The following is a 22,713-nucleotide window of genomic DNA, read 5'->3' as shown; positions in this document are numbered from 1 at the left end:
AAGGGTATGGAATGTAAGAACCTGAATTTATGTTGTAATTCAAGATACATTAATAGGATAACGAAAAAGTTTAATTAGTGATATTTATACTGTGTCTGCAAAGCTTACCAATTTCTCCCTTAGCCTGTACAATTTTAAGGCAGCAACACAGCAAGTTGAATCCTGATTTGACCTTATGTGCATCACTGTTCAGCTCAGTGGTTTCCCTATAGAAACAGAAACTGACACTGCCTCAGTTGAATTTTCTTCAATCAATATGAGTGTGGCACAATACAAATTATACAGTAGAACAGTGTTAAAGAAAAGTTATCTATTGATACAGATGGCTAGAGAAGCAGGTTTTTATCTAAGAGCTTTCAAAGTATTCTTCACAAGTGAAATGGGACCGAATGGAATGAATTGTGTGTTTTGTTACTTGTTTAGATGCAGATGTTCTTTTCAGCTGGATTTAGTAGCGTAGAATTCCTCCGTATAAAAGTTCGTAGAGTAAATGACTGTTACTGTACATCTAATAGGTAGCTATGTAAAAATATTTATGCATATATTTCTGTAACTTTCAGAACAAACCCTCAGAGGTTATATATTTTGCAAGTGCAAGTCTACAGCAGCAGAACTGTTAATTTGCCTGACTAGAAATATTAACCATACTATATCAAATAACTGCCAGGAACAATTCCCCACCATTCCCCGTGACTTCATTTTAATTGATTTTTTTTAAACTTCCAGCTTCTGAGATTTCGTTTACTCTGACAGAATGTTTATTAAATGTGTAAAAAGAAAATTGTTTTGTAAATTGTTTCTGAGGGTGTTTTTATCTTCTATAAATTGGTGGCTCATTTAACATTTTCCATCTACCTTTGTTTTCCACCCCTGTGCTCTGCCTCATTTGTTTTCTTATTGGATTTGGTGATTAAATACTGATCAGCTGCTGGTCTGATCAGCTGTGCATATTGCTTTTTTTTAAACATTGTTCATATACACCCTGAGGACAGGGTTACATGCACAGTTATGAGCAGTGTGGGGGGATGTTTAATGGTACCATTTGATCTGTTTTACAGATGATGGTGAGCTCGACAATGACCATTTGTAAAACTGATTATTGAAATAGATCTCTGTGGTAACAGCAGAAATAAGTGACACACAACTGTCCAAAAGGGCTGTTGGTTGGTTGCTTTACATTGCAGAGCTATAGTTTGTGTTTCAGGCCTCCTATGCTGAACAGAATATTGATAATGTGAATTTGTTAATGAGGATTTTTTCTCTTTTTCTTTTTTTTTTTTTTTTTCTCTCTAAGATACTATATATTTGATTACAGTACAGTACAGTCTGTCATGTATTGCTGTGAAGATTCATGAAGGAACATGGAATTTACCTTTAAATCTAAATGATTATTTTCTCTTTGGAAAGCAGAGATAACTTGTGCAAGTGTAACATTGCTGTTAAGTGCTATCTCTGAATTATTTGATCAAATCAGGATAGTAAAGGAAATCCTCTCAGGATTTAGGCTGTACTTCAATTTGAATGTTAGTCTGTTTGCTGGGAGATATCATAATATTTTATTTTTGCTGAAACAATTATTTCTGAGCAGCCAAATCCTGTGAAATGACTGGAAGTTTAACAGAACAAGAGACATCTGAAAAGCTGGTGTTGTGTACGGTCCCAATCATGGGAACCATAGTGAATTCATAACTTTTGGTAGACTCGTACAGTTAGTGACAGGGCTAACTTCAGCACTCCACAATTCAAATTCAGTCCTATTCTAAATCCATTGGAGTAAGTGTATTTGCAGTGGTGTAAAGCAGGAACATCACAAAAGTGAAATACCAATTTTCATTTGTTTGCCCGTAGCTGTATATGAGTGGTGCCTACTGACTCCAGTGAGAGCCCTGAACAGTAATGCCAGATTTGGATTTGTCGTTTAATCTTTTACCTCTGTTTGTGGATGACATTCAAAATTAGCTGAACAGTTAAATAATTTTGTGAAGTGTTGGCTCTACCAAGGACAATTTAAATCTTTTTGCTGGCTTATGGGCAGTACTGCTGGTCTGATAAAAGTAAGCTGTTTTGCTGTCAAGATTTCAAGCATACTTCTTGATACACTGAGACTTTCTGCAGATACTTACAGCATGTGAGATAATGAGTCTTAGTTCAGGAATGCAGTTGCCATTTTAAGTATGCATTACTAACTTTCTGCCTGCTCTGCAAAGTCATGCTAGGTAAAACTTTTTAAAGTACCTAATCTGATTTCAATGGGGGTTTCATTCCTAAGCACCTTACTATCGTGTTTATTTATTTATTTATTTATTTATTTATTTTAAATGCCTCTAGACACCTCTGTCTGTCCTTAGTGAAATAAGTAGCTTTAAAAAATCCAGTCAGTGGGAGTCCTGCATCTAAGACACTTGATCCTCGATAATCTAAGGAGCTAGGTGTGGTCATGAGGAGTATCATTTCACTTCATTTTGAAGTGCTTGAATATGTGGTAGGTGTTCGAAGGTATTAATTCCCTTGCTCTTGCTTACAACTGCTGATGAATTTTTTTTAATTGGTTATGTAATGCAAAAACAGGTTCTAGAACATGATATCCATAATTTGGTAAATGACCTGATGAGGCAAGTGTTCATCACTATGTGTAGAAAGCAAATGCGGAGGTGCTTTTCTCAGTCAAGATGCAGCAGCTCTGGGTGTGCAGAATTGAAAAATATTAGGCACCTCTTTCATTTTACTAAAACGTTATTTGGTAGCTACAGACTTTCTCACACTTAGATTATGAGATTTTGTTGAATACATCTTCAGAAACTCAGTTCTACTCTGATAGCACTGTAGGCATTTCAACACTTACGGCTCTACCCTTTGATTGTCGTGGCTAATTTTATTTCTTGTTTTTTCTTGAGACTTTTCTTGTGCTGTGATGTTTAGAAAATACACAAGTGCTAGGCAATTAGGCTGTATTTGCCTGAATATCTATGCATGCTTCTACATTGCATAATACTACTCAGACTGCAGCCAAACACAAAACCTCATAGCCAACTCTGTACTCTTGAAGAGTTAGTGCTTCTGCATGTGTTACGCTACCTAGGCTCATCTTGCCTTGTGTCTTAGCTGGTGGTTCCTTCTGACCCAAGTAAAATAGATGAATACAAACCAATACTGAAATCTTCATAACTTCAACTGGATGATCTGAAAGGTCTTTTCCACTTAATTGCATCTGTGATAATAGGGGTCTTCCGTATAGTATGTGGAGAAGCATCTAACTTCAGCACCCAAGTTAGATTTCTGATGGAGTTTAAAAGAAAGCTCTCTTAACCATATGTGAAGTTATATGTGTTAATATTAAGGGGTCAGATATCCTTCCCTGCTAACACTGTGTTTAACAGAGTAGGTTCTACCATAATATGAATAGTTAATAATTTATCTTGCACATCTATTATTAGAGTTGTAGAAATAGGATCTAATTAATTTGTGTTTTTTCCATAGTTCAAGGAGCTTTTCAGATTATTCTGCATTCTTAATTTCTCAGCACAGTTGTGTTTCATATGTATTTCCTGAAAATTATTTCCCTCTTTTTGTTTGACAGGAAAAAACATTAGCCATGGTAACTGCAATAAATGTGTTTGTATAGCAAAGGGTAAAACTTATGTCAAACGGGGTTTACGTCATTAGCTGTCAGGGCTGCAGAAGATGAGTAGTTAACTGAGTAAGTAATGTGTAACATTATCATTGATGGAACATTTCGTACTATTAAGCCTTCAAACTCTTATTCAGCTGTCAACACATGGGTACTTTCTATAGCCAAATTCTCTCATGCTGTGCACTGCCTGCAGCTCGCCTGAAGCTCAACTTTGACTAAAAGTGTTGATTTCGCTTCTTTTAGCCTTGTTCTCATTTAGCGTTAAAACCTGCTTAGAGTCTGCCTTTTATTCTGTAAAGTACACATGCATGTATCATTCCTCGCACACTTCTGATGTGAAGTTAAGGGGCTCAAAAGATATGCTAGTAATCTTAATGAATAATTGATTAGAAAGAAGTCTGGCGGTGTTAATTGTGAGGTGCAGCTGAGTGAATGCCAAAACAAAAGCTCTTCTAAATGTTTCCGAAAACCTTGTAAAGTCTTTAGCATTGAGCAACAGGGTCAGTGCACTGAAGTGGAATTTAAAGGAGGTTCTTCAGTGTAATGGATTTTGACTTCCCTTTGTCATGTGCCTCAGTGCATCATTGATTGAGCACTCATTTGTTAAATCAGCTGTATTTTTTGCCATTTGTCAGAGCATAGACACTTACTACAGCCTTTTTCCATTTAAACATGGGTTTCTTGTCTTAATAAATCAGAAGCGTAAATTAGTTTTTATCTAAGGTGATCAGTTTTTCAAGCAGAAAGGCATGTGAGGATGGTCACAAGGAAACACCGTGAGCTTTTATTTTCTTAACTATTAGAAGAAAAAGGGAAAGATCAGGGATACGTTTTAGCTGAAACATCGATAATTCATGTCTTTAAATTCAGCTCCAAGCAAAATGCTCAGAAATGATTTTATTTGGAAAGCCCTAAATGGTGTGCATTGAAAGAGTAGTTCAAGGTAAAGCAGTGTTCAGTCATTTCTTTAAGAAATGAGCAAAGGGAACCTGAGGGTTAAGGAACAAGCAGCTTACTGTATGTTTGCAGCAATGAGAGATGCTCTGTGATTAGTGGAAAGGCTAATTACCTGGAGTATGCAGGAACACCGTAGGTGCCATGCATACCTGATTAGAGTTCTGACAGCAGGGCAGAAAGAAAGAAGACCTTGAGAATGTGCCAAAAATACCCCTTTATGTAAGCAGATACTATTACCCTTAGAAGAGAACAGTCACTTTTTCAGAATTGTTATTGCTGCTAGAAGTAAGTATTCTATGGATGGGCCATCACCTTCTGAGAAATGTATATGTATGGTATTTAATACAGCAATTACTTGTCAAATCTGGAAGTGTTCATCTTGATGCTATGTGCTGTACGGATAAATGACCAAATCAGATTTATTTGCTGTCACTGCAGCTCAGGGTCTGAGCAAGTAAGCAGTGGTTGTGAGGGACTGGACAGGCTAATGTTTGGGGTTGCTTTAATGTTGATGCTAGCATTGAAATTGCAAGGTGTTTTTTGGTCTCATCAAGTAAGAGTTCTTGAAAAAACATATCTGTGACCAAAAAATGCTGTGTCCCGATGGGTATAGGCTTAAATGTTAAGTACACTTGTAAGTCAGCTCCTTGGAGGATTATACTTTTAATCTTTTTGGAGAAAGGGAAAAGAGAAGAAGGGGAAAAAAAGAAAAAAAGAGATTAACAGAAAAGAAAGAGCCTTGAAAAGACTGGGGAAGAGAAAAGCCAATCATGTTGAAAGAAGAATGTAAAGCATAAAGTAGCATAAAGTTTAGCTCTGTAACTGCCTAGATATCATTAGAGTGAAGAAGGACAGAGAAACTATCTTCAACTCTGACACCACCTCTCTTTTGAAATACACGTTTCTGGAAGGTGCACAATGCCTTCTGTTTCTGGGAGGAGCTGTCAGTGCTCAATGCCTTCAGGCGTGGGTCCATAATGTGCAGCAATGTAAATTTACCACAAAGTGTCTGGTGAGTAGAATGACAGTGCATTTTCTTGTACCAAGGTGAATCATGGTAAGTGTGAGTGTGACTTGATAAATATGTTTTGTTTTGCTGGCAAGTACGCTGCAGTGATACCTGCTAACATTGCAAAAGCTGTTCTTCCTCCCCCTCCCAACAGAGCCCCCTGCTCCTAGACCCACTCTACAGGTAGCTTGCAACTTAAGCAGCTGTGTTCACTTTTGATACTGTCAGGCGCTTGGGGACAATTTCCTTTCTTCTCTCTCTGGCTCCCTAGGCTCTATCAAAAGTGTGAATCTGAAACCAAACAACATAAAGCTTCAGTCCACATCTTTGCTCAGCCTTTACATGTACATTTTCCTGTTTTGAGTTCTTTTAAACTGCAGCTATCAGAAAGAATAAAATAGTGCATCACCTAGTAGAGTACTGAAGTGATCATCCAAGCAATTTTCTTCTCCCTGAAGCCAGACAGCCAAAGCTTTTTATTACTGACTGACTGAACTTCCTGTGTCTGTCTGTCTAGGTTGCTAGGCCACCTCGTTGTCATGATTTGTGATGTTAGAGGCTTTTGATTGTAGTCAAACCAGAAATGCTAATTTAAAGATAATATTTACATTAAAAAAAAACTTGTACCTAAGTAAGCAGTCATGTGGGGTTTGCTTTTTTTATTTTTATTTTTTTTTTATTTATTTTTGGGTGTGTGTGTGTGTGTAAAGCTGTAGGAAGCATCTGGCAAACTGATCCTGGAATTCTTTAGTTCATGGATCTTCTCAGTAAAACAGTGGTTAAAAAAACCTTTTAAAGTCTTTAGATAGCTTGTAGTACCAATATTGGGAACCACCATCCCAAGTTATTGTTACTTCTAGCCTACAGGATGGTTATTTTTCCTCTGTGTATGAGCTAGGCTGATGCCCTTTGTGTCTGATCCAGAAATAAGAGGGATGATGGCATTTTTGCTTTTCGTAATAGGGCCTTGATTTGCCCACTGCAGTGTTATGCAAGCCTGCATTATGTGCATTTGCATTGCCCATAATTGCTTTATAGGTAAAAGAAAGAGTTATGTGTAATTGTAAATAATCAAAGCAGTAATTTTTTCACTCTATCATCTGTGTGAGAGTATGCAGCAAAACTTCAGAGAAAAAATAGAAAAGGAACTTGAGTCTTTTTCACTTGGAAATCACACTTAGAATAAAAAAAAGGCTGATAGTAAACTGATGGGTAAGGATCCCTTCTCTGATAAAGCACACTTTTCATAACTAGGCAGCCAGGAGCTGTTGTATTTCTCATTTGTAAGGTATCGTCTGCAGAATACAAGCAGAATCTGTATTTAACACCAAGGTGAGGCTATTTAACCCTTCCATGCTATGTGTATGCTGTGTATATGTGGCCTGTGGTGGGTAACAACTATTACTTATTAACAGCTAATACTGGGATGGACGATGGGTTGGTGTCCTGGGTTCAAAATGGCTACAGCTGGTAGATTGCAATGGTGTATAATGCTAATTATTATGTTATATGTCATTGATTTCTGTTGGATCAATCAGGCAGACAGCACACTTAAGAACCACTTTGAAAATCAGGTCAGTTAATCTCAGGGTGGGTTAAATCTTGCTGCTCTCTCTGCAATTCCCATGTTCAGGGTGGAGATAGCAGGTGACTTATTCTGCAACTTCTGCGGAAAAGTCCTGTCTGCCACCCCCCAGGTGAAACAGTGCATGAAAAGTGTTAGATATACAAAATAGACACAAGCAAATCCCTTGTTGGTTAGAAAATCCTTGAAATTCTCAGTAAAAACTAAGGTCCTCAGGGGTATGTTCTGGCCCTTCAGCTAGCAAGGTTCTGTGAATGTGTGTGGTGTCATTTAACTGGCTAATTATACTTTTTAAAAGGCATGTATTCTGCTTGTAGAATGAGATTTATTCTGGACACAGAAGACTGGGGCCTTTGGAAATTTAAGTACACAATGGTCTAATCCCATATTGTGAACTTCCAGCCTTGCAGTGGTTCTTTGGGAAGATCTGCGGCAAAGCCTTATGAGAAGTCAGAAAGGAGGCACCTAGGGAGCTTGGGATTGCCTGAGGACAGAGTAGACTGAAGGCTCTTGCCCTGAAAAGGGGAGGGTAGAAATCTTGGGTAACATCCTGTAGTTCCCTTATTTTACTTCCTGTAAAGTAGGAAACACCTTCCAAGTTAGTACTGTCTTGCTGTTTGAGCTCTTGGGGGCTCAAATAAAAAAAGCCTTTCTTGCGGGGGCTGGGAGGGAATTAACTTTCTCTTCATTTAGTTCCAGTCTCCCATGCCAGCTGCCTTCCATGCCTAGGCAGTTTCTGCTAGACTAGGACTGTTTTGTTTTCAGAAACAATTTTTCCCCTCTGGAAATATTCTGTTATGCTGCTGAATCAAAGATCCACATTTTAGAGCAGATGATTTAAATGCAAAACCAGTATTCACACCAGACAGGGGAAAAGTAGGCTTCTTCTGACAGCAAGCTGAAGCAGCATAACCCATGCAGGAAATTAAAGTACAAAGCCAAATTTTGTTTGCTGCCCCCTCTTTATGTTTCTTTTCCTATCTATCTATCTATCTATCTATCTATCTATCTATCTATCTATCTATCTTTATATATATCTATATGAACGTAGTTAGTTCCTTAGGTTGTCTCTGCCCGGGTTTTTACCTTTCTACAGCTTACCTGCTCTGGTACTCCCAGAGAGTGCTGACATTACCATTCCCAGGTAAACCGTGGTGTGCCATCTTTGTCAGAGGACACTCCTCAAAAAGCTCACTGCAATAGACACGGGATTCAGTGCTTGTTGCCATGCGCAACCTCATAGCACTACCCTGCCTCTGTTTACCCTGTTTGGGTAATGTGGGCAATGCTGGTCAGCCTGAGAACCTTCCTATGTGGCACTCCTGTCTCCTGGCAAGGATAGATGTGAGCCAGGCAGTGTGGCCTTGTGGAGGTGAGTTTCAGGGAGGTGAATTTTCCTTGGACCTGCCAGCTCAAAATCAGTGCAGACAGAGTGCTTTTGATGTGACAGCACTGTAGATTCAACCAGTTTCCTGCATGCTTCAAAGCGGATGTCAGCTGCTTCAGCAGGTGGAATGGGCTATTTAGGATGCTGTGCTGAGGAATAGGCTGCTATAAGCAATACCTTTGCCCAGTAGGTCATCTATGACTTGAGCGACAGCATGCAATTGAACAAATGCACCATTCTTTTGTCTTGAATATAAGATCTGCATCTGTATCTAGTGAATAACATAAAAAAATGAATATCCTTGAAGCAGGTGGTTTAAAAAAAACAACAAACAAAACCCTGAAATATTCCACGACTCATATGGCATTGACAACAAGGGCAGGGGGTTTGGCCCATTCTACTGCATATAAACAACCCCCTGTTGCAGGTGTGTATTTTGAGCACATAAAAAATGTGCTGTCTACTCTATAGGGGATATCCCAAACAAAACAGAAGTTTCATACTGTCAACCCTGCATTTAGACAGTTAGGCTGGAAGAAGGGTGGCTGAGCACTTGCAAAACCACAAAAGCATGCCAGTAGGAGAAAAGAAGCAGTTTTTACTGATTGTATAGAATGAATAATAATCAGTCTAGTCATGCTGAAGTACCTTTGGGGTTAGAATTGAGAAACAACTTTTCTGCTGTAAAATAATTTGGTAAGTCTTTAAACAGAATAAAGTTTATTTTGTAAGTAACTTATCTTTGTTTAACCAGTTAATCTAAATAACATTTCTTTGGTGTTTTTTTGTTGTTTTTTTTTTTCTTACCTTAGTGTGCTATAGTGTGTACTTGTAATTTTTGAGGCAGTTATTTTACTATCTGCCACAGAAAGGTGGTTTATGGTCCTTTTTTCCTTATTCACAGTCATTAATAACATATTCAACCCATGAATGATCACCGATATATGCACAGTTCAGTTCAGCTGAATACTATAATATCCCATTCTAATCATTAAAAACAGTTATCACAAGATAACATTAGGTCAGAGTACAAAGTAGGCTGTTTAAATCGTGTTATTGATTGCTGCTTTGTGAAGATTTTCCTCAGTTATGTTTAAACCATGCACTTTTATTTGCTACTGACTTCTAGAAAAGATGGCCTGGCAACATGTTTTCAATTGAGATGTCTTGGTTTTGATGCCCAGTTCAAAGTAAGTGCTTAGAGAGTTTCATTTTGTTTACAAATTATCTGGTTCCAGGCTTTTTGAAGGCAAGGCTGTCTCTTCAGTTATATCTTCCAAAGTGGAGAATATTTACTTATCTACTACAGAAGCTACTACGGAAGTTAATGCTTTTATTAATTAATTTTACAACTGTAGGACTTACTCTGGAATTTATGCAGGTGTAGGAAGCAAGGAAGATTCGAGTTTACAACTGGCTTTTCAATCAGTTTAGTTTGTGTGTGTCCTGTAGACATTTTGTAGTCTGCCACCCACCCTCCCTGGGGGGGTAGATTGGTGGTATACCAGCTGGTGTGTTCTGTTTGTAAAATGTGTGATAATCACTCCTGTAAGACTGCCGTCCTAATGTCTGTAGAAATGTATTCAGGAACACTGAGAAGAAAGAATGGATACAAGAGCCATCTCTTTTTATTAAACATTGTCTAACTCATTCATTAGGATCTGCATATTTTTTAATAATGCCGTGGCATTCATTGACTCTGTGTGTATGTATTTGCATTCATTAAGTTTCTTATTCAAGAACAATTTTGAGACTGAACTTACCGGATTCCTGGGAAAAAAACCCCAAACCAAACAACAAAATGAAACAATTTTTTTCTTCCCTCTATTTAAACCATGGTATTTGACTCCTCTTGAGTATGTATTCATTATCTTAAAATAGAAACAACCTCCCCTCCCTGTGCTCAGAATCAACATTATTGTTGAATTTCCAGGCCTAGGAGAATACTGGTTGCATTACAAGCAAATAATTTTCCAGTCTGTATGGTGCACGAAACTGTCAATTAGTATGAAAAGGGTTAATTGTTACCACTTTTTAAATACCCCTTTGTTTTGTCTATACTGTGTTTGCAAAAGAAGACACAATCAAATGGCAAACCTGTGTTTTTGTTCCTTTTCAAAAATCCCTGACAAGCCCATGACACAGGCTACTGCTGTAGCTGTACATTTCTATTCATTATTGATGACTTGGGGCCAGGCAGGCAGCACAGAACACAGGCAATATAGATTACCATATTGGGGGCTGGGTTTTGGGGGGATTGTGTATACACGTGTGCACACACACACATGTATGTGTGCATTTTGGCTGGGTTTGGCTTTGAACTCCTCAGTTCTGAGAAGAAATAATATCTGGGAATAATACTGGAAACAGATTGAATGAAATTTCTGATATGTTTTAGTAAAACAATTCAGGGCACTAAGACTAAAGGAAAAAATAAATGTGTGAGTGTGCTCACTCTCAAACTAGTTATTGATAGCTTAACTTTCCAGCAGACTTGGAAACAATCCTGAAGGGTCCTGAGCATCTTTTACCCTGGGGGATTTGGAGGGCATGCCTTACCATGCAGAGTGTAGTTAGCACCTTGGCTGATGAGACGTTTTCCTGGCACCACGACACCACCGTTGTAAGCTAATTTATCTGTAACAATAGTTATAGAATAATCATGCAGTTGATTTGTTGGAGGGTGCAGGGGAGAGGGAGAAGGGGGTCGGGTGGTATCTCATTTCATGGACACCACAGAGCAAACCAGCAGTTTGGGTGAGTGTGAGAATTATGCCTGCACTTTAGTGGTATGTTTTAAGTGGTATTTCTGAATAGCAGGTCACCCGGAGACCCTTACAATGCTAAGAAAGTGTTTTACTACTACTGATTCATAATTAATTCTTTTAGTTTTTTATTGCCACCACACTCCTGCCCATTATGTAAAGTTTTATTTTCTTCCATATGTCAAGGAAGGGGTTGTACAGTGTTTTGTACTTGCGCTGTTTGAGGTTCTTGGCTTGAAGAAAAAGGAGGAAGATAGTGGTTTATTCAAACATAGTGTTTACATTAAAAAAAATGAAATGTGCTTTGCTTCATATATTGATTTTTATTTTTTTTTTAATACAGAAACTGTTACACTTAAATAGTTTCAAGTTACAATGAAAGCCATAGAAAGACATAAGTAGAATCAATGTTGGCAACTGTGGTATTTTTCCATAGTATTTGTCCTAGCTTTGATATCAGATTTCTGTAATTTTTCAAACAAGTTTCTGTTTTCTTCCGTGCAACAGATTATCATGGCAGGAAAAGTTAATTCACAGTTTAGTTAATCCAAAGGTTATTGTGTTAAAATATTATTTTTTTAAAACTTTCCAATGGAATAAAATACTGGCTGCTAGAGGGTGATTGGGTCCAGCTTACAAGGAAAGACAGAGGAGGTTTCAGGGGCATTTTGTCTTCGGACATCATTGTTTCAATTCTGTTTTACATGTAGAACCCTTTAAAGTAAGAGTGGTGTAAAGCATAAAAACTGTTTTCTCTTGTTTTGGGAAAGAGGTGAGAAGCTATTCCAGTGGAAGAGAAGCGCTTAGCTATTCCAAAAAGCAGTGTCAGTTGAAGCAGAATGTTTGCTTAGTGTATTCCCTCCATTCCTGTGGTTCTGGTTTCTCTTGCTGTGACTCACTACTCTTAAATGTGTTTGAAAATACGGGAACAACTATGTGGCTAATTTAACAGTAGAGCTTAGATTTTAGGAGGCTTTTTCCCCTGGAAGGTCCCACAGCACCATCTAGTGTGCCATCCTTTTGTACTGCCAGATGGTTTTATGGCAGCAGAGGTGCTGAGGCTGGCACGATTTACTAGTAAAGTCTTCTTAGTAAATAAAATTAGCATTTTCTGGTTACTCGACATAGATCCAAATGCAGGAGAAATTTAAATCCTTTTTAACTGTCTTCTGCAAGAAAATAGACTTAAAAATTAGATGGAAAAATAATTTCTAAAATATGTATGTTACTGCATTTCTGGTTTTTACATATATAACAACATAGGAATTGCGGTGCATCCTTTACACTGCATTAACATACCTTGCACTAAACATACACCCCAAAGCTGCAAGTTTATTATATCCTTATTAAACGTTAAATGCTTTATTGAGAAAGGGCCATCCTTAAACCTACAGACGCCCTAATCTTACAAGTTGTGCCCTCCTCAGTCCCACTGAGGTCATGGTATATGGTGTGGGAACCTGCCTGCATTGTATAAATGGCCGGACTGTGCCAAAGTGATTTTTGCAAAGACAGGGGGATTGCTCTGAAAAACGAAAGGGTGTGACTGATTGAGAAGTTCCTTTCTCCCTTTTATGCTGCCTCTAGGGAGGGCCCACCTAATAGCAGTTTATAAATTCAGCTCTTATGCTGACATACAGAATAATGGAGATCTTGTTCTCTGCTGACACCACATGAGAAATAAATTTGAATAGGAAGAGACAATGGTTTAATGAGCTGGAATTAGGAAAAGTATTGTGCACGAGGAAGTTTTTAAAGATTCTCATTGAGGAGAGAGGTAAGGGAGAGGAAGGATGTTTTGAAGCAGGAATTACGGTCAGCAAAAGCCAGCTGTAGAGGAAATTGGAAACAGCTCGAGCTACAGGCTTGCCAGTATCATTGAATTCACTGAAGATGTTAACAAGACAGCTGACTTGAATGTGTTGCACAAGAGAGAAACAACAAAAAGTTGCAGGAAAGTGTTACAAGTTTGCATGAGGAATACAGTTTGATCCCATTCCAGATACATGGCCCACCAAAATTTCCCTCAGTCACGCACAGTGACTGAGCAGAGCTGCTGCAGTAGCAGGCGCTTGCAGCACTTGGGAAGTACAGCCAGAAGCAGCCCCCCACCTGTTGTAGGAGCTATTCCACACTCTGCCAGACGGTTCCTACACTCCCATCTAACTGAATTTCGTTTAGATGTTCTTAAAATATTGCTAATACAGGCTATGAGGTTTCAGGATATTTGATGAAAGCCCTTACTTTAAACTCTGATTTAGACTTTTGTTGTATTTTGTACATCATCCCAGATATTATTTCAGTATCACCTGCAAAGTCCCAAGAAGTTTTTATAGTTCCTTTAAAACTTCAGGTGCATTACTGCTGTGTTCTGAAATACACTGTTGCTGTATAAGAACGTTTCTAATGTGTTAAAGATGCCCTCTGCTGGGAAGCCAGGCAAACTAGGCTTGTATGGAGTTTTACCTTCCTGAAATACTCTTTTCATACTTTTGGCTTAACTCTCAATATGATACTGGAACCAGCCTTTGGCTGTTTATTCAGGTATGTGAAAGCCCTGTTTCAGCAGTAGGAGTTGTTCTTTATATGATATCTAAAATTAAGGTTACTGCATAGTAGTTGGGCATGGGACTATAAATCGAGTATATATATATGTATACATACATTTTTATTCAAGAGGATGCATAATGTAGTATTACAGTAATAATCAACATAATACACGGGTGTTGTGATGTGGTATTGTGGATCTGTGGCCAGTCTGAGGGGTGAGGGTAGGGGGAAGTCTTGTTACTCCTTCATTTGAATAGACTTGGGAGTTGGCTTTGAGTGCTGTTATGGTCTTTACAATCTGAGTCATATTCTTGAAAGCACTGAACAATAGCTCCTTGACCTTTAGAAGAGCCCACTTTTTTTCTTTTTGTGATGGTACCAGATCTTTTGAGAGCATGCCTTTATCTGTATTTCTGTCAAAGCTCTCTCTTGCTCACAAACATACTGAATTCAGACCTAGAAGTACTTTTCTAGGGGCAGGCGTCTCATTTTGTAATGTAAAACGTTATAAAGTTGTCTGCAAATTTGTCAAAATGAAGAAAATTAATTAATTAATTAATTTATTTATTTATTTATTTATTTATAGAAGAAGAAACCCCACTATTGCAAGCTCAAAAGCAAGGAAACAAAAGATAAGAAGAAATAGAAATAATAAATGCTTCAAGATAAAGTCTCTCTCTCTCATGTTGTAGTCAGAAAAACTGCAAGGATTTGTTTGTTTGTTTAGGGGGTGGGGACAGGCTGAGTTTCTTTGTTCTTTCTTTACCAAAAAGTGCCAGGGATGCTTGAAATAAACCCATGTGAGAAATGGTGCTATACACAGATGAAGATTTAATTTCAGTTCTCATTCGTGCTTGTTTTCTGTTATCCGCAGGTCATAGCCATTTTTCTTGCACATGGCTCCATCAGTAGTAGTGGAAATGTTGCCCAGTTAACTTTTCACTGTTCAGTTTATAACACAAAAATGTTTACGCTGGTGCTCGTTTTTGTCCTGCTCTGTGGGGAGCGTTCAAGAACATCTGTAGCTTTAAGCACAAGTAGATAATTGATTTCAGAAAATACATGTTTGTTCAGAACCTTGATTACAAACCGTTAGTTTTCCTTTCTAGCCCTAGCTCTTACGATAAATCAGATGTGGCTTTGGTTAAGGGTTGTTGGTTGTTTTTTTCCACTAGTAATTGCCACAAGCGTGTCATACTGATGACCTGTAAGAATGAAGAAAAATTGCATGGGAAATTTGTGTGTAAAGGAAAGGAAGGAAAGTTCACATGTATTTCATGCCTCATTACAATAATCCTTACTCGTCTTCTACCATGTGTCCCTCTGGATCTGTGCCCACCTTCCTCTTCCTATTTGCATAATTTCTTTCTTAATGATTTGCCATCATAGTTTCACATCCATTATGTTACTTCCTTTTGCTGTCCGATTTGGCCATCAATTAAGTGTATTGATTCTACATAGTCTTTTGGAGAATAGACACCTTTTAATATCTGCTGTACAGCAATGCTGTACTGGGTGAAAACTATAGAAAATCTCTTAACATCTTTATCTATGCAAGACAAATAACAGTTAAATGGATTTCCTGGTACATCCCTGCTGTTAAAGTATACATTTATGCACGTGCTCACACTCACAAAGCTGTATTTAAGCTCCCTTTATTAAGACGTGTTTCGTGATCTTTACTGTAAAAAGAAATGTGTTTACAGATATCTGACTGTTCAGATTCCTATGTCACATCAGTGTCTCAGGTCAGGCTGAGATTTTTTTTCTTCCGCTTCCGCTAAAATCATTGGAATGTATTCAGTCAATCTTTCACATCAGAGGTGTAAATGGATTTCTTGAAAGTTTTTCTGCTGCTAGCAAAGGGCAGTCACTTTACAACTCTACCTCCATTGTGGGCAGCAGTTGGAAAGCTTAACACTCCACCCGAACTTTGAAGATGCTAAAACTGTGTAGTGACCTTGCATTCTCAAGGGCAGATGCTCAGCTTCTGCTGGAAGTGCTAATCTACAATCTGTTTATCTCCATACACTATGTATTTGACAGTACTTGCCTGGAAAGCAAGGCAGGGAAATGTGTAGTCAAATTTAGTTACTCTTTCTGCTCTGATGGTGTTAGTGTCCAGTGGACTTAGAAATTTTAGCCTTTATTTTAATTTTTAGCTTCCTTTATCCTTCCTTTTCAGCTTGTCAGAAAGCAACCACACTGCCAGTGTCAGAAGATGCCTCATCTTTTTGAAGTCTCTGCTAGTGCCTGAGCTGGACCATGCTGACTAACTTTTTTTCAATTTTTTCTTTATTCTGAGTGAATCAGATTATGATTTTACCTTCAAAACATAAACAGTTGTTTGTATTTTCTGTCAGTAGGCTTTAGACTCAGTGTGCTTGCTATATTATTCTTTAGTGGTTATGAACTGAGATGCATCACATAATTCTTATGAGCATATTGAGGAGCATGTTTCTAATGAAGACATAATGTGTTGAAGACAAGGTGGTGTGTGCAGAGAAAGGCAGTATCTGTTAGACAAACTAGTCATGTAAACCCTTCTTCAGATCTGGAACAGAAACCTGAGTAGGAGTTTTGCACATAAAAGCATGTCAGTGTTTGCAGGTAACATAAAAATGAGCTTTACGTGCCCAAAGTTTGTTCTTTACTAACTCTTTACTAACTGTTAGTCTGTCTGATAAGAGATGTTCCCTCTCCTAACAAATCTTGCCTTGCTTGCACCTGTAAACCATTACAGTCACCAAAGCACTACTGACTGCTTTAATGTAATCTCTGTGGTTTTTCAAACTGGTGTTCGTTATCAAAATAAAACATTAACATCAAATTAATCTGATTTGGCAACAGCATCTATTTTTTAATATGAACTTGTCTGTTCTGTCGGGTATTTGTTTAGCTTCCCAGAGGATTGTGTATGTGTTGCAAATGTCAGAATTCAACCTTGTAAATCCTTTCTGTGGTGAAGCAACAGGAAGCTTGCTTCTAATTATTAAGATCACTGGGTTTAACATTAAAATTTTGTAAAGAATTGCTAGAATTGACCTATAGAATGCTAGTTTTTCAAGAAGCTTAGCTTTTCAAGAAGCTTAGCCAGTAATCTATTTAGGATGTATACCATGATTGTCTTCCTCTCTGCTTACAGAATTAGGAAGAAGTGTTATTGTCAAATTGGTAATGCTTCCTTTTGTGATGTATGCTTTGATTTAGCAGTGGCAGCTGCCCATTGCGTTAATATCGCCAAGCTTCTAAAGCAAATTTACACCAAGTCACAGGCCCCATGCCAAAGAGGAAGAACACCATCTTAGTTTATCATCAAGAGAAAGGGGAAGGTTGTTTTGGTTTTGTTTTATCTTAGCATTTTTTTGTAACGTATAAAAGTGCTGTAAAATGTACTGAGGCGTGAAGCGCATAAGAAATGACTAATGGTGCCGAATCAATGAGTTCCTTCAGATTTAGAGAAGAGCTGGCTAAACTCACCAGCTGTCAGTGTGCTCTCTTCTTCCTACACTCAATGCTCATTTGGATTACAGGGTGTTTTGGCATACCGCCTTCCACTCCATCCATGTTTCTCTTTGCTCATTGTGAAGGTCTGAAGGTGGAACCCTGCTGCAGCAGTGTTCTGCCATCCCAAAATTACAAGGCGCTTAGGGAATACTCAGGCACTTGTGAAGTGTAGTTGCCAATGGGGAAAGGGGGAGAAGGGGAAAGTCTGGCTCACGTATTCTTAGTAGCAGTTCATACAGGTTGGAGTTGGGTTCTGATGAAGTGACTGTGTTGCATCTACATTAGACAGATCTTTCTGTGAGTTATTCCTTCTAAGCATCATAGATGCTACTGTACACAAGTATCAGTTCAGCTTTTGGTGCCTCCTCCCTTCCTCAGCTTCTGTTCTTCTACAGCTGATATAGTTTAACAGTTACATTTCTTCGTAACTGTTATCTGCATTTTGGTCTAGGCCTCCCTGTAAACTGTGAGTGACTCCCTGAAGCAATTCTTATTGCTTCTACTTCTTGTCTTTCTAGTCTTTTATGATCTGTCTCAGCTGTGACATTTGCAAAAAGATAAATTATTATGGATAGCTAGGCTGTGGGGCAGTCAGATATGGCATATATTATTTATTTCAAAACATGTTTTTAAATCCTGAAGAGCCTTCAAGTTGCACAGCTTAACTGTTTCCTCCTCAGTTCTTCTTGTCTGCTACCATTTTTGGCATTTACTTGTTCCACTTTGTTTTAAGAACACAATAGGAAATCTCTCTGCCTAATGGGCTGTCTGGATCCATGACTTTTTATGGACCCAGAAAGCAAATACAAAACTAGTCATGTAAGGTTTTTCTGTATATTAGCTTCCAAAAGATTGTGTTACTCAAGGTTAAATGAAAAGCAGAGACAACTGCTTTTTTTTTTTGTTTGTTTGATGTTTTGTTTTGTTGCTGTTTTGTTGTTTTTGTTTTTTGGTGTTTTTTTTTGTTTGTTTTTTGGTTTTTTTTTTTTTTGCTTGGAGAAAAAAAAAACCAAATAGAAAATAAGCATCCTTATAGACGAATGTCAGCAAGTTTTGGACTTCTGTCCATTAAATAAGAAAGTTTGTGAATAGCTGAAAGACTAGTTTTTCTTGAGACATATCTGGATGAAGAATAGTCTTGGGTCAGAGAAGTTCTGAGCAAGCTTTGTGAACTGGCATACATTAAATGATAGAATCATTTTATTGAGCAATAATAAAATATTGAAGTCAGATGGAAGGATGGTGGGGAATTGCTGTTTGCAGCTCTGAAACTGATGCATGTCATGTTAACTCCCAGCCCAAACAACTCATTTTAAGATTTGCTCTCATGAAAGTTAAAATCCTCTGTTTTGTCCAATCATCAGTTTGAAACCTGTTCCTTGTCAGTAAAGACAACAAATCTTTTTGCTTGTGTCTGCCTGGGGGATCTGAAAAGCTGAGGTGGTCCTGTGTGATTAAATCAGATGAAAGACTTGCCTTCTACCAGTGAGACGCAAAGTCTAATCAAGTGAAATGAGTTTTGAGATCTCAGCTCATTTCCTTGGGGAATATCAGTTTACATTACACAGTCACGACATCTAATTCATCACGGTTGATGCGGCTTTTGCTCAGAAGAGGACCTGGGACTGGGTAGCGTGGGACTTGATCACAAGTACCCCTCTAAGGAGGAGCAGCTTAGTCAAGTTAAGATGCAGTACAGTGAGGGGAGAGCCTTAATATGATTTTTAAAATAAATGATCTATATTTCTGTGTATCGGATCTTTTAGAATAGAGGGACTTAGGTGCAAAATGGAGAAAGCTAGAGGTGAAAAAGGGTATAATTTATAAACTGCTTGACATACAGATGTTAAAGAGCATACACCATGAAGAGCAAAGCTGAACTTATTGTTACTTAATTTCTATGATGGTGAAAGATGTTTTTATATTTCCAGGCACTAAGGTACAAGGAAATAAAGACTATTCTGCTTCCCTGACTAACAGACTCTTTTTTTGTTTCTTCCAGGGCATTGTTATAACTCCACTTCTGCTTTTGCTTTTTGTAAGTATCTTGATTTTAAGATGTCTTTTTACTGGCTAATCTTGCACCTCTTAGACAATATTTTTAAGATAATTGCCCTGGGTTCAGCAGTAGCAGTCATTTTTCTCCTTCTTAGTAGCTGGTGTAGTGCTGTGTTTTTGGCTCTCAGCCTGAGAATAACACTGATGTTTTTAGTTGTTGCTCAGTAATGTTTACTCTGACCAAGGGCTTTCTGAGTCTCATGCTCTGCCAGGGAGGAGGGAAAGCTGAAAGGAAGCATAGACGGGACACCTGAACCAAACTAACCAAAGGGGTATTCCATACCACAGCACATCATGCCGAGTGTATAAACTGGGGGCAGTTACCCAGAAGGGCTAGATCACTGCTTGGGTTGGGCTGGGTATCGGTTGGCGGGTGGTGAGCAGTTGTATTCTCTTCCCTTGTTATTTTCCTTACCATTATTATTATTGATGGTAGCAGTATTGATTTGTGTTATACCTTAGTTACTGCACTGTTCTTATCTCAACCTGTGGGAGTTACATTCTTTCGATTCTTCTCCCCATCCTTCCGGGAGTGGGGAGAGGAAGTGGGGGGACTGAGCGAGTGGCTGCATGGTTCTCGGTTGCTGGCTGGGCTTAAACCACGACAGTTCTTTTTGGCACCCAACATGGGGCAGGAAGGGTTGAGATAACGACAGATCTGAACAGAGTGTGTCTAATCATATTTGTGATAAGCATTCGTTGTTTTGGATTAATAGTCACTCATCACAATGCTGTTTTATTGGCTCTCAAAGTTGTTGCTCTTGATCTCGGAGTTTCAGCATGTCATACCTTACTTACAGCCAGTATTGGCTGTGTCATTGTTCACTGGCTGGTGCACCTGGGCTAAGGTTCTTGTTTCATTGTACTTTATGGTATTGACTTGTAATACAATAGACTCATTGATCATGAAACTGACCTGGCTTTCGTTCCCAGTGTGGTCACCTCCTCTATACTTTGGGAGGTATATAATAGAAGTGTTTAGCAATTACACATCTTTTTTCCCCTCCTCGGGTGGTCAACCTGTGAAGGAGACATTCCCTTACCCTCCCAGCCCCCCTGCCAGACTGTTTACAGCATCATTTGAGAGTTCTGAAGGTTTTGAATGGCCTTCGAGTACCCTTGAGACCTGCCTGCTAATTGTAACGAGGATCACAAAATTTGGATGATTTAATAATGCTTAAATAACAAGGAAAACTTTTCTGATCAGTATTTGAAATAAGCTGTCTCCCAGGAAGGCCATCAGAATGTGTTCCAATGGATGCAAACACTACCTGTACCTCATTCTAAGATGACCAAACCCCATTGTTCTGGTAGAATTATAAAGCCATGTGCTATTAGTCAGGCTGGGTGTCTGAAATACAGACACTTGCCAAGTAAGCTGATTACTCAGTTGAGAGATCTTTGGAGATCTTTCACATGCAGGAGCTGGACAATATTGTACTGATCCAAAATGGATGACAGGCCAATTGGGAAAGTATTGTTCAGATAAACAGAGCTGTGCTTTTGGACAACTAAGCCCATGGGTGTTTTTGTGGTGAGGTTAGTGAGAGAGCAGCAGCAGCAAGACACATTACTGGAGCCCTTGTGTACCGCTAAATGTGATCCTGCTTCCTTTCTGCTAGTTCAGGATTTCCTTTTCAAGCATTAGTCTTTAGTCAGGGCCTTGTGCCTTACAGTTCATGGTAGAAGAAAAGGGAGAAGACCAGGTTTTATCTTCATACTGTATAGAGGTATGGGTATTCATCAGCGTACAACAAAGATGCTTTAACAGATGGGTAGTGGTGCTTTCAGTCCCCTGTCAGGAAGTCTTGGTGCTTGAGGATTTGGTAGCTTAAGTGATAGGGAACAGTGCAGACTGCCAAGTGAGGAACGTGGCTTTGTGAAGAGCAGGGGAATAGGCTAAAGCACTTCAACGATTTCAGCAGATGTATACATTGTCTTTCATGTTTATCGTACTAATTGCATTATATGTAAGCCAGCACGCTGGAAAGGAGGGCATGCAAGAAGTTAGTCTGAAACAATTTGTAAGTGGCATACAAGTGGCATGCTGTTTATGGTAGGGATGCTTAAGCAGCATATGTACTGTACACAAATATAGCAGTGTATACTAAACTGGGATAAATAGTACTGTGAGAGTGACTGTAACATTATCAACTACTGCTTCAGTAAAGCTGTGTGGGAAGATCCTTATTTTACTGTAACAAATTGTAATTCATCTGGTGTAGCTGTGTTTACACAAGAACTCCTTTGACCATATTGTGTATATCAATGCACAATATCCAAGTTTTCTTGATGTACCTGGGACGATAGACTTACTGTAGGTTGAAAAAGATAACTACTCTAAAAAAAAAGTGGGGTTTATTATTTTTGCACTGAATTTGTTGCTGTCCTCTTCCCTCCTGTATGAAACCTGTTTCTTCTATAGGCATTCATCCAGAGACTTGTGCCTTTGTTTCTAAGTGACTGAAACTTCAGCTTTTTAAACTTTTGCTCACTGGCAACTTTCACCCTGCTGTACCTCACTGAGTTTTGGTGCTTTACATAGCCAAAGGGATATTTTCTTTAGAAATTGAAATGTTAAGGAATGATCTGCATACCTTTTTAAGCAAAGTAAAGATCTTTCCTTTGGTGACTTTATGGCAGGTAACATGATATTCTGTCCCCTGAGTTGCAGTTTTCAAAAGGGATGGTAAAATTTTGTGTGCAAGAACAGGAAGGCAAAGTGGGTACCTCTGTTCTTCCTAGCAGCACTGGAGACTCTTGTACGAGAAGTGTGTAAAGTGCACATTAATTGTTGTGCAGTGAGTAATTTAGTCATGCAACTTAGCCTTAAGGCTTAGTTAATAAAGATTCGGAATTTTCAGGTTTCAAGATAAAAGCCGCATTTACCTCAACAGTAGCTGAGCTGGGCTTCTGAACACCATTCAGGGACCTTTGAAGCCAACGCCTTCAACGAATTTCAGTTTCTAAGTTTGGTACTCACGAGCACTAGCACTTCCAGGGTCATACTATGGTAGTCTGAATGCTGTATTGTATTAGTGATTGTATTTGTTATCTCCCGGTGCACGGAGCATGAAATACCCTTAGTGCTGCCAGAAATAAAATATGTTCCTGTCCATTAGTTTGGTTTTGTTATATAGCTTAACTTGCAGTAGCAGTTATGGTTTAAATTTTGCCCTATGTACACCAGAGGATATAATGTTCTGAACTGCCTTTTCTGTTCATAATTGTCTAGTAATGTAAATATAGATTGTTTAAATAATA

General features: G+C 38.5%; 1 protein-coding gene across 10 annotated transcripts in view; it reads left to right on the top strand.

Moving 5' to 3' along the window:
- SLC10A7 (solute carrier family 10 member 7) overlaps positions 1 to 22,713 on the top strand; it is a 142,894-nt gene that overhangs the window by 75,214 nt on the left and 44,967 nt on the right. For 7 of the 10 annotated variants that reach the window (XR_010614542.1, XR_010614546.1, XR_010614544.1 and 4 more), the window contains one exon: positions 19,394 to 19,429. The exons of the other annotated variants lie outside the window; for them this stretch is intronic. Coding sequence is in view for 4 of the 7 variants with exons in the window: in XM_065688243.1 (XP_065544315.1) it covers positions 19,394 to 19,429 (36 nt within the window). In the remaining 3 variants the exon portion in view is untranslated. The remainder of the gene's footprint in view (positions 1 to 19,393; positions 19,430 to 22,713) is intronic. 10 annotated transcript variants of the gene reach the window in all.

Source organism: Lathamus discolor, chromosome 1 (genome assembly GCF_037157495.1).
Source record: "Lathamus discolor isolate bLatDis1 chromosome 1, bLatDis1.hap1, whole genome shotgun sequence".
In the NCBI taxonomy this organism is placed as follows: domain Eukaryota; kingdom Metazoa; phylum Chordata; class Aves; order Psittaciformes; family Psittacidae; genus Lathamus; species Lathamus discolor.
This window is presented reverse-complemented; position numbering and strand designations above follow the sequence as displayed.